Source organism: Sapajus apella, unplaced genomic scaffold, assembly GCF_009761245.1.
Source record: "Sapajus apella isolate SASKATOON/1434 unplaced genomic scaffold, GSC_monkey_1.0 scaffold48, whole genome shotgun sequence".
In the NCBI taxonomy this organism is placed as follows: domain Eukaryota; kingdom Metazoa; phylum Chordata; class Mammalia; order Primates; family Cebidae; genus Sapajus; species Sapajus apella.
This window is the reverse complement of record NW_022436988.1, coordinates 8024595-8035604: the sequence shown is the minus strand read 5'-3', so window position 1 is coordinate 8035604 and position 11010 is coordinate 8024595. Positions and strand designations below refer to the sequence as shown.

Sequence of the window (11010 nt, the reverse complement as noted above, 5' to 3'; positions counted from 1 at the left end):
GTCCCATCCCGGGTGGCCCTAGTGTGGACAGAAGACAGGCAATCTGTAACGACAGCAGAGCCCAGTGGAGAAAGGGAGGTGCCTACGCCAGGCCGGGCTGCCCAGCCCCCTCAGGCCCCCAAGAGGGCCCCCAGCAGGGAGTCGTACCTGGTGATGGTAGCGGAGCTACCGCCAGCAGGTGACCCCTGACCCCAACCAACCCTTCCAAAAAAAGTCCCCCATCAACCACAGCCCTTGGTTGCAGCTGTTTTATTTCCAGCATGTTCCCAACCTGGTGACCCTCCACAGTCCAGCAGGAGAGAGGTGGGAAGGAGTTAGGTCAGCCGCACCTCTGCACAACGCTACAGTTGCCTCGGTTGCTGAAAGCTAAAACCTTGCTGGCCAGGGCAAGCTTCCCCAGGAGGAAGGAGAAACCCTGGAAGGGCAGCCGAGCCTCCAAGCCCGGCCTGCCAGGATGTAGCAGAGTCCCACTCGGCAGACCCAGCCCTTCCCCTCCCAAAACTCAACCCTTCCCTGCCAGGGGCTGGGGCTGGGCTCAGTGTCCCAGGAGGCACAGCATCTCCTGAGGATCCACCAGCTTCTCCCGGGGCTTCCCAGTGCTCTGGCCCCGGGCCACCTCCTCAGCATCCAGCTTCTCCCAGTCTGAGAAAGAGACTGGCTGGACCCCTGAAGCAGAGGGGAGACTGTCACCACCTCCTCCTTCACCTCTCCCAAAACAGCTCCCTCCCAAAGAGTGAGACCCTAAAGGAGGACCTCCCACCCCACCTCCCAGGACTCAGCATCAGGGCCCAGACCTCGGCTGCTGAGCAGGGCCTGGATGGCTGCGGAGCCAGGCCTGGGGCCAGAGGGGAGCAGCCCGGCCTTCAGGTCCTGCAGCAGCGTCTGGCCAGTGAGGAAGCTGTCAGTCATGGTTGTAGCTATGACCCCTGTGGGTCCTCTCTTCACCCAGCCGCTGCAGTAGAGGCCTGACGGGGGGAACAAAAAAAGAAGGAAGGGAGGTGGCTGGCCACCACCCTAGCCATCCTGTGCCCACAATCTGTACCCACGTGCGCAGACACACAGACACTCCATGCCTCCCTGAAGACTGTTGGCTGAGCCTGCGGTGGCCGCTGGTCCACTGCCCTGGATTCTTTTCACCCTGTTTTTAACCAGACTGACCCCCTTACACTTTGGTGTCCCTTCGATGAGGGGATCCCTAAGCTTAGGAGCTGCAGTTTGCCCCCTGCAGTTTCAGTAGGCCCTTGATAAATGTTTACCAAATGACTAGATAGGTATGTGGGCACTTAGTAAAACTGGAGCTCCCTGACTGCCTGATTTATCTCCTATCCCAGCACTAAGCACAGGGCCTAGCCCAGAACAGATCTCAGTGAATGTTTGTTGAATGACTTAATGACCAGACATAGGTCCCGTATGTCCCAGCTAGACTGGAACTTCTCTTAGGGCCAAGAAGAGGGTGGTGCTGGGTCCGGAGAGGGCCTGCCCTACAGAAGCTTCTCAGTGCATGTTGCTAGATCAATGAATGCATGGCCCCAGGAGATGCCAGCTTCCCGGCCTCCCACCAGAATTCACCACCCAGGCCCCTCACACCCTCTCACCTGGCACATCCGTAACCCGGCCCTCCACATTGGGGATGACCCCGAGCTTGGAGTCAAAGGGCACACTTGGGTCGATAGGGCGGCTCTTATACCCAATGCTGCTGAGCACCAGCCCACAAGGGAGGTCTTCCATGACTCCCGTGGGCACTGCCCGGGTGGCCTCACCGACACCCTGTTGGGGAGAGGGGAAAGTGTGGGCAACTCCAGGCTGGAGTGGCAGAGGCCTGGGAAGGGGGTGTGTCTTTGGGAAACGTGAGACTCACCTCCAGTCTAGTGACTGCCAGGCGGACACCTGCTGCCCCCCGCCCATCTGGTGAGGGCAGCACCTGCTGGGGGCTTCGGAAAAAGCGGAGGCCCCAGGCACGAGAGGCCGATGCCCAGTGGGCAGCCTCCTCCCGCCCTGGCTTCTCCATGGCCGTTCGAAGCAGCAGCTCCATCAGCCGCTTCCTTGGGCGCGGGACCTCTGTCAGCATTGTAGACTGTCTCCAGGCTGTCCCTGGAGCCCAGCCCTCTCCCCGAATGCCCTTCCCCAACCCTCTCTGACTTAGGCCACACCCTCCTCAGTAGCTGGTGGGCCAGGCCAGGGTCCTTCACCTTTGAGCCTGTCCTGGAGGCCCAAGAAATCCACAGGATCCAAAATGGGCCGGGTTCCTGGTAACTGAATCATCTCCCGAAGCTCCTTGAGGGTGGGGGTAGGGAATGGGGGAGGAGGTCAGGTCAGAACACTGTCCACCTGAGCCCACCCCAGGGTCCAGCCCAGGCAGGAGCAACCACCACCCACCTCCTCCCTGAAGGCACAGGGCCCCGGGGCCTTGACTGTTCCCCTTCTTCCATCCCAGGCAGCAGCTACTCCCAGGGGCTCTGCCCCACCCCACCCCTTAAGGAGAGGCCCTCCACCTGGAACCCTGGCTCCTCCCACTCTGGCCCCAGCACCTTAATGGTGAAGGCCACTTGCAGGGGTCCACGCCGGCCCACTAGCCACACTGTCTTCACCTGACTCTGCCTCAGCACACCCAGAGCTGCCTTCGTGATGTCCGTTTTCTGGCGCAAAAGGAGGGCCTTGAAATCATCAGACACTGACCTGGGAAAGCGGACTCTCTGCTTGGTCACGTCCCCACTGTGGGCCAGAAGGCTGGCGGCCCAAAATTGCACCACTGCTCCCCCCTGGTGGCCTGATGGAGCATTGCTGCCAACTCTGCATATGACTCCAACTAATCGCACACCAGGCCCACACTTGCATTCAACAAGTATTTAGTGGACCTCTCCTATGTCCTCAGCCCCGTGCAAAGAGCTTGGAGGGGCATCAATGGTGAACAAAAGAGACAAGGAGCAGGCCATCACAGGGCTTCTGATCTGGTGGGGAGAGAAATACTCATCAAATACTCAACCACGTGTGTAAAATTGCTGTGGCGGTAACAGGCTGTGACACAGTAACCGGGTCTGTGGGAGGAGGTGTGATGGGGCCAATTCAGGGAAGCCAAGGGGCAACCGAGCCAAGATCTAAAAGATGAACTTTGGCTGTTAACTGGTGGGAGGTGGGAGGGGACGATCCAGGCAGGGGTGGTGAGAGCCAGGTCCTGTGGGTACTGAAGAGTAAAGAGAAAAAGGCCCCTCAGCTGGAGGACAGAAAGTGCAGGGGAAATGGAGAAGAGGACGCTCATGGGACTGCTCTTCAGAGGGCCTCTGCCTGGGCACCACGGGGAAACAGAGGCACTGGGTCTGGCTTGGAGAGGGGAGGCCTGAACCCTGCAGACAGGCCCACTCTCTCCTCAGGGCGACCCCACCTCCACCCTTCAGCCCCAACCTACCACTCACCTCCAGGTGCTCAGGTGGGGTGAGTAGGATACGGGCCACGTCCAGAGCCACGTTCCCCTGCCCTAGAATCACAGCCGTGTCACAGCTCAGGTCTGGCTTCAGCTGCAGGGAAAGGTCTGGATAGGGCCCCTGGCTTCGCTCCATTCAAGCTCACCTCAGTCTACAGGTGCCTCATGCCCGGTGCCCGCTGTGCCCTGGGGCTTCCCCACACCAGGGAAGTCCACAACTCAGGTCCCTCCTCCCACACCTGGACCCAGCTCTCCCCCGAGCCTCCCGCTTCAGTCAGCAGGATCTCACCTCTCCTCACCACCGGGTGGCAGCTCCCTCTTTCCCCAGGCCTGGCATCCAAGGGCCGCGGGGTGGGGAGGAAGACGCAGCAAGCTCCCCAAACTCACCTCCTGGTTCTCAGGAAGCCCGTTGTACCAGCCCACAAAGGCCCGGGCAGAGCACACACCTGGCAGCTCCTCACCAGGAATTTCCAGGGCCCGATGGTCCTCTGCCCCGTAGCTCTGATGAAAGATGACAGGCCCGAGGCCCACAGCTCTCAGCACCAGCACTGGTAGGCCAGGCAGCCCCCCAGGCTCCCAGCGGCCCCCTTCCAGCTTCTCCTCTGGAGCGTGCATCCTGGCCTCACCCCTGGGGCCCTCCACCGCCAGCCGCCAGCCGCCTTCTGCAGCCCCTGCCTCCCCTACCCAGCGCCTGGCTGCACTCACCAGCACCACGGCATGGTAGGCCTCCCGCAGCTCCGGCACCGTCACGTCCCTGCCCACCTCCACGTTGCCCCAGAAGGCACAGCGGCCAGAGTGGGCCGTCTGGGTGAATGTGTTGATGACATTCTGCCAGGTGCCCCGGGAATGGGAGGGGTTAGAGGGTGAGGCAGCTCCAGGGACCCACGTCTGCACCACCCTCACCACTCTGTGTCCCCAGGATGGAAGCTGGGTGGCATCAGGACAGAGGGTATGAAGTCCTTTCATCCAGCCAGGTAGCCTCCCTGCCCTCCTCATCTTGACCAAACCCCAGCCTCCAGGCCCAGAGACCCACCTTCACCTCGGGGTGGTCAGGCGCCACGCCAAAGCGTACCAGGCCAAAGGGCACAGGCTGCTTCTCGTAGATGTCCACGTGGGCCTGGGGGTGCTGCTGGGGAACAGGGTGGCAGCTGGTGGGGCGGAGAGAGAAGCTGGGACCCCCTCCACGTCCCCCAGGCTCCCAGACAGAACACTCCTCCCCCTCCCAGACAGCAGGAGCGTTCAGGACCCTGAGCTGAGAACACAAGGCTTATCCCTGTGCAAGGAAAAAGAGCATTCCTCGTGGCGGCTCATGCCTATAATGCCAGCACTCTGGGAGGCTGAGGCAGGTGGACTGCCTGAGGTCAAGAGTTCAAGACCAGCCTGGCCAACATGGTAAAACCCCATCTCTACTAAAATACAAAAATTAGCCAGGCATGATGGCGGGTGCCTGTAATCCCAGCTACTCAGGAGGTTGAGGCAGGAGGATCACTTGAACCCAGGAGGCGGAGGTTGTAATAAGCCAAGATTGTGCCACCGCACTCTAGCCTGGGTGACAGAGCAAGACTCTGTCTCAAAAAAAAAAAAAAAAACAGAAGGCCAGTTGGCCCTGGGCGATGGGGAGAAAGTGGCCAGCTAAGGAGGGCAGTAGCTTCCCCAGCTGGAATTGAATCAGTTGTATCAGGGCAGCTGCTTTGCCTTCTGAAGACCTGAGGACCACCCTCTGAATTCACAGGGCCTCAGCTCTAGTGTCCAGGACCATGCTCTGGGAAAGGGGAACAGCAGGACAGGGAGGGGCACAGCTGAGGATTCTCAGGGAGGAGAGATGGAAACAGACCTGCTCCCATCTTAGAAAGAGTCTCTCTCATGCAGGGTTTCCGTGCTGACTGCCTTCCCAGGGCACCTTGAGAGGCCGTGTGGAAGGCACAGGGTCGGAGGTAAGTCTGGTCTGGCTCTGCCACCAACCAGCCACATGATCCCAGCAAGTCCTGGGGCCTCCCCCGGTCTCAGTCTCCCCCTCTGCACACTAGAAGGACGATGGCTCCCTCTCAGGGCTGCTGGGAAGCACCCGAAGGTCAGGGTGGTGAGACTCTGGGCCCCAGGCCGGTTAGCAGTAAAGCAGCTGGGGCTCCCATGGCTGACACGCCCAGCCCCCCATCCTATCCTAGCTCCTCGCTATGACACCTCCAGCTTCACTGGGACTCAAGGCGAAGATGCCCCTGCCCATCAGTTGCCCTACCCCTGACAAAGGCTCCCACCCACCTCCTCGCCTTTACTCAAATCCGTCTTGCCCTCCACTCGCCTGCCGGCGCCCAAGTCCACCCTCCCCCACCTCCTACCTCTCCCCATCCCAGGCCAGCCACAGGGGGCTACCCAAACCACCTCCCTCAAGCCCCACGTTGTACCCACAAAGAGCACTGGGCTTGGGCTTGGCGTCAAACAGGTGGTGTTGCATGCCAATCCCAGCTCCACCACTAGCTGGCTCTGTGCCCCGGGGAAAGTTTCTTCTCTGTCCAAAAGAAGATCCCTGTGGCGTCATGCTCAAGGTTAAATGAGTAATCAGGCAGCGCAGGGTGCAACCTACTCTCAGTGCTCAGTCTAGGAGGGAGCAATCATTGCTATTCAGTTGTTGTATGTCACTGCCTTGCTCAAAAATCTTCTCTGGGGCCCAGTGCCACAGCATCAAGTTCAAACGGCTCAGCCTGGAGGTCAGCACCTCACCCGATCCGACCTCTCTGACTTATCTTCCATTCTTTCCTGCTACAGATCCTTCACTCTGGGTCACAGTGTCCTCTCCAGGGCCACCTCCGGAACGCTAAGTCCGCTGGTTATTCTTACCTCTTATCTCTCATGGCTGACCTCATCTTCCAGGAAACCTCCTCCCTTTCTCCTCTCCCTCTAGCTGCTCCCCAAGGACATTCTCTGAAGCACCCCTCTCTCCTACCTGGGGATTTTAGCCACTCCCTCCGGTGACCCCAAATTCCCCTGAACTTGCTGGTGACTTTCTACTCTCTCTCTCCTGCCCAGACCTCTCCCGAAGCTCCAAACCTGAGACCCCTGGATGTCCCACCCCAGATATCTCAAATCCATCCAGATTCAAGCCAAGTCTCCTCACCCCAAACAGCTCCCCTTCTGCTCCTGTTCCCTCAATCCCATCCACCCAGAGTCCAAGCTGGAACCTGGGGCTCCTCCCTGCCCACCTCCTGATCTCGTCAATCCCCCATCCTCACAGTCCTCTTCCTCACTGTCACCCCAGCAGCTCCTCACCGCTCTCTGGCTACCAGCCCTGCCTGGATCTACCCTGCAGGCAGAGGGGCAACCTGAAGGAAAACAGCACCCCAAAAACTCTCCAGTGAAGCCAACCACCTGGACAGCAGTGGGCACGAGAATCCTTCGGGGTGCTTAACGTTGCTGACTCTTGGGCCCAGCCACATTAGCTCCGAGCTAAGCCTAGAAATGTATATTTTGATAAGATGCCCCAGGAGACTCTGATGGTGGAAGAGGAGGCAGCTTCAGACACCTCCCAAAGAAACCTGCCTCCAGAGCCTGGACAGTGGCTACCAAGCTCCCCAGGATCAGGGTCCCAACTACGTCTCAGCCTTGGCTCTCACCTCCTCTTTCCTTATTGCACACACGTACCTTCCAGAACTTGCCCTTTGCCCTAGGGCCATTCTCTTCCTCTTTGTCCATGCAGTTCTCTGTGCCTGGGACACTCCTGCCATTGTCCCCCAACCTGACATCTACTGTCCTTCAGACTGCAACTGGGACATCTCTTCCTCCGGACTGGGCATGGACACCCTCCCCACACCCAGTGTCTGTGCTTTACAGCGTCAGAGCCCTAAAATACCTTGTAAATTATCCACCTGTCTACCCACCCTACATTCGAATGTCAGGTCCTTGAGCACAGGGACCATGTCTGTCCTGCTCACCTCCATGTTCCCAGTGAAGCCTGCACCCAGAATGTGTTACATCCAGTAATTGATTACTGAATGGATGAACGTGGATGGCCTAGCATGGAGCTGCCTTCACTCAGGTCCCAGTGCCGTCCCTGCTCAGCAGTGGAAGCTTGGACAACCTCACTCAGCCCTAGAATCCTTACCTGTGAAGCAAGAGGCATGACACCTGCTTTGCAGGTTGTCATGGAGATGCTACCAGCTGCTGCGCTCAGTGCCTGACTCAAGCTAACTGCCACTGTCCCAAATGTGCTGCAGGTGGTCCTGTCTTAGGAGCACAGCCAGCAGCTTGGAGCTCCCTGTGAGCAAAGATCAGCCCAAGGATCAGAACAAGGACTGTAACTGTCCCGAGCCCCTCCCCATCCCATCCCACAAGGAAAGCATGTGCAAGTGTCTGCCAGCTGAGTGCAGTTGTGCTAAGAACACCGCCTGGGCCAGACGAGGTGGCTCATGCCTGTAATCCCAGCACTCTGGGAGGCTGAGGTGGGTGGATCACTTGAGGTCAGGAGTTCAAAACCAGCCTTACCGACATGGTAAAACTCTGTCTGAACTAAAAATACAAAAATTCGCTGGGCACGGTGGCATGCACCTGTAATTCCAGCTACTCAGGAGGCTGAGGCAGGAGGATCGCTTGAACCTGGGATGTGGAGGTTGAAGTGAGCTGAGATTGTCACTGCACTACAGCCTGGGTGACAGAGCAAAACTCCATCTTAAAAAAAGAACACTGCCTGGAAGGCTTATTCGCCCCACTTTGAAAATTTCAGGCTCAGCTAATAAATTGGCCCTTTGACAAAGCTCTTCAGGGCCTCTCCAGCCCCCATGTGCTCCTCAGTCTCCATCCCAGAGCCCAGGCTGTCCTCCCTCCCACATGGCCACTCGCCCATGGCCTTGCATTCCAGGATGACTCCCCACATGTGGGAGGCCCTCGCCAAAGCCCTTGGTCTTCTTCAATGCAGCTCAAATGCACCCTCTTCAGGAAACAGTTTTTTTCTTTTCTTTTCCTTTTTTTTTTTTTTTTTTTTTTGAGACAGGGTCTCACTCTGTCACCCAGGCTGGAGTGCAGTGGTGCAATCTTGTCTCAATGCCATCTCCGCCTCCCAGGTTCAAGCAATCATCCAGCCTCAGCCTCCCAAGTAGCTGGGACTACAGATGTGTGCTACCACGAGAGGCTAATTTTTGTATTTTTAGTAGAGATGGGTTTTCACCACGTGGGACAGGCTGGTCTCGAACTCCTGACCTCAAGTGATCCACCTGCCACAGCATCCCAAAGTGCTGGGATTACAGGCATGAGCCAACCAGTCCCGGCCCAAGAAAGTTTCTGATTGACCCCACCTGCCTCAGCTCATTCTGCCCACATTATTGTAATTAGCTTCGAAGCATACATGGGTCACTTTTCGGCAGAGTGATCAACTCATCCAGGTTTCCCAAGAACCTCCAGCTTAGCGCTGAAGCCCCTTGTCCTGGGAAATCCAGGCCAATTGGTCACCCTACATTTCAAGTATCTGTGTGAGTGTGTGTGTGTGTGTGTGTGTGCATAATTAAGATATTCATCCATTCTCCTGTCTCTCCAGACACTCCAAGCCTCTCCAAAGCTAGGCCACTGTCTCATGTCTCAGTTAACCTGGGTATCCCCTCTCTACTCTGTCTCAAAGTCTGATGTGGAGTCTCAAGGATAACATGTAGCCTTGGCTTGGGGCCCCACCTACCATGACGGACACTAAAAGCCTTGAGATCCTGGCCTTCCCAGGGGAAGGGGGAGGGGCAGAGGGCAAGCTGAAAGAACAAAATGGCAGGGGAGGATTGGAGCTATGGGTGAGGAGGGCATGGCAAAAAAGGTAAAGTTACAGAAAGCGGAGGAGGCGGTTAGCCTCAAGATGCAGGATGTTTGGGACAGAGTGAAGACAGAGGAGAAAGGAGGGAAGATGAAGGAGGATGAGGTCATTCTGCAGATATACACAAGCCTCCTGGAGTGCTTGGCCAGGGAGGCCGAGCTGACCACCTGCCACTAACCACTGGCCACCAAGTGGTCCTCTCTCACACTGAGGATGTGAGGGGAGGGGAGCCCCAGGTGTAGGTGAGGAAGCAAGTGGGAAGTGTCCAGGCCAGATGGCTGGGAGCCCCTTCCCCACCAGGCATCCAGGAGTGGTCTTAAAACCCAAAGTGGGTGAGGCTTGCCCTTAGGACTGGAGCGGCAGTTGAATGATGGACTATGAGGAAGTGGCTTACCTTTAGCAGGTGTTGGGCGGTGTAGAAGCCAGCTGGACCACTGCCCACCACACAGATCTGGGGGGTCTTCTCCTGTGTGGAGAACTGGTGGCGGAAGCCTGGGGCTAGGGAGAGGGGAGGGAAAAGGTCAAAACTGACCACTTTCCCCAGTCCCAAACCAACTTGAATATCCAACAGAAGGTGGAACTTCCCAAGCTTCACCCTCACCTGCATCCTCCTTCTCTTGCTCCTCAAGGCTTTGGCATTTGCAGGGTCTCTTACTTCAACTGAACCCCCAAAGGCTGAGTCTTCATCCAGAGCCTCTCATCTCACCCATGAACCTACTACACCACTGCCAATGGCCTACCCAACACCACTTCATTCCCTATCCAATCGGGTAGAATCCCACATCCTTCCAAGGGCTTCTATATCATCCCATTCTCGCCCCTTCGGTCTCCCCAAAATGTCGCCCCTCTAACCCTTCTCTCTCCACAAAACGTTATATTGCCCGTATAGACCTGTTTTATTCCTACAAATCCCTGTTTCGACTCAGACTTCCTTCTCGCCCCACAGACCTCCGTATCGCCCCCCCCATTCACCCCGTCTCACACCTGTGGATCTCATAGTCTCTCCTTTACACCTTTGTTGATCTCCGACTCTCACCCTAGAAGCCTCACATCTCACGCACAGATCCCCGCCCGCCCCCGTACACCACCGCGATCTCGCCCGCAGGAAGACACCCCTCCAGTCTCGCCCCTCTCCAGCCCTGCCCCAGCTCGGTTCCGACCCCTACTCAGAGCTTCCAGGCCTCCCCGCGCTCCCATCCAGCCCCAAAGGCGCCCTGCTCCTACTCGGGGTGCTCCCGGTGGAAAGCGGCCGGGTCCAAGGCCACGCCGACCGGCCCCACCAGCGCCAGCAGCGCGAAGTCATGGCTGGGAACAGCAACCTGCAAGTGGGTCCTGGCAAACGCCCGGCACTGCAAGCCCGCCACCACCCGGCCTCTGGCCCCGCCCACAAACGAGACCCCGCCCCAATCCCCGCCCCCAGCGCGCCGGGAAAGCAGAGCCTTGCGGCTCCACCCCGACTCCAGAGAGAATCCCGTCTCCAAAAGAGAGGCCCGCCCTTAATCACGCCCCACCGTCTAAGCCCTGCCCCTCTAAGCTTCCGGGACACACGCAATTTAATACATTTCTCCCCAATCCTCTCCTTCCCCCCAAATCCCGGAAGCCTAGAGTTGGAAGAGAGCGTATCCCCATCGCTGTTTCAGTCCCGCCCCAAGGAAGCAGCCAATTAGAAAGGAGCTTATTTTACTTAGCCTCGCCCCTCTCGGGAGACTCTCGTCGCTCACTGATGACGCATGCTACAGTGCCATTTAGTAGCGAATCCTCCCGTGTGACTTTGTCCCAGCCAATCACGAGTCCGGTTCCAAGCGAGCCT

At 57.9% G+C, this 11010-nt stretch overlaps 1 protein-coding gene across 12 annotated transcripts; it reads right to left on the bottom strand.

Moving 5' to 3' along the window:
* Positions 1-232: 232 nt before the first annotated feature.
* FDXR (ferredoxin reductase) lies at positions 233-10596 on the bottom strand. Of its 12 annotated transcripts, XM_032241771.1 has the most exons (13): positions 10425-10596; positions 9757-9875; positions 9595-9666; positions 4452-4544; positions 4124-4246; positions 3806-3919; positions 3411-3512; positions 2529-2636; positions 2190-2274; positions 1859-2058; positions 1596-1767; positions 795-965; positions 233-666 (listed from the first exon to the last, which is right to left on the bottom strand). In XM_032241771.1, the coding sequence occupies exons 1-13, from the start codon at positions 10501-10503 to the stop codon at positions 536-538; spliced, it is 1569 nt and encodes a 522-aa protein (XP_032097662.1). In that variant the 5' UTR covers positions 10504-10596; the 3' UTR covers positions 233-535. The 12 variants fall into 12 exon arrangements, with proteins under 12 accessions (XP_032097662.1, XP_032097651.1, XP_032097655.1 ...); XM_032241760.1 differs by lacking the exon at positions 9757-9875 and having other exon boundaries at positions 1859-2091; positions 4452-4547; positions 9595-9692; XM_032241764.1 differs by lacking the exon at positions 9757-9875 and having other exon boundaries at positions 4452-4547; positions 9595-9692.
* Between the last annotated feature and the right edge of the window lie 414 nt (positions 10597-11010).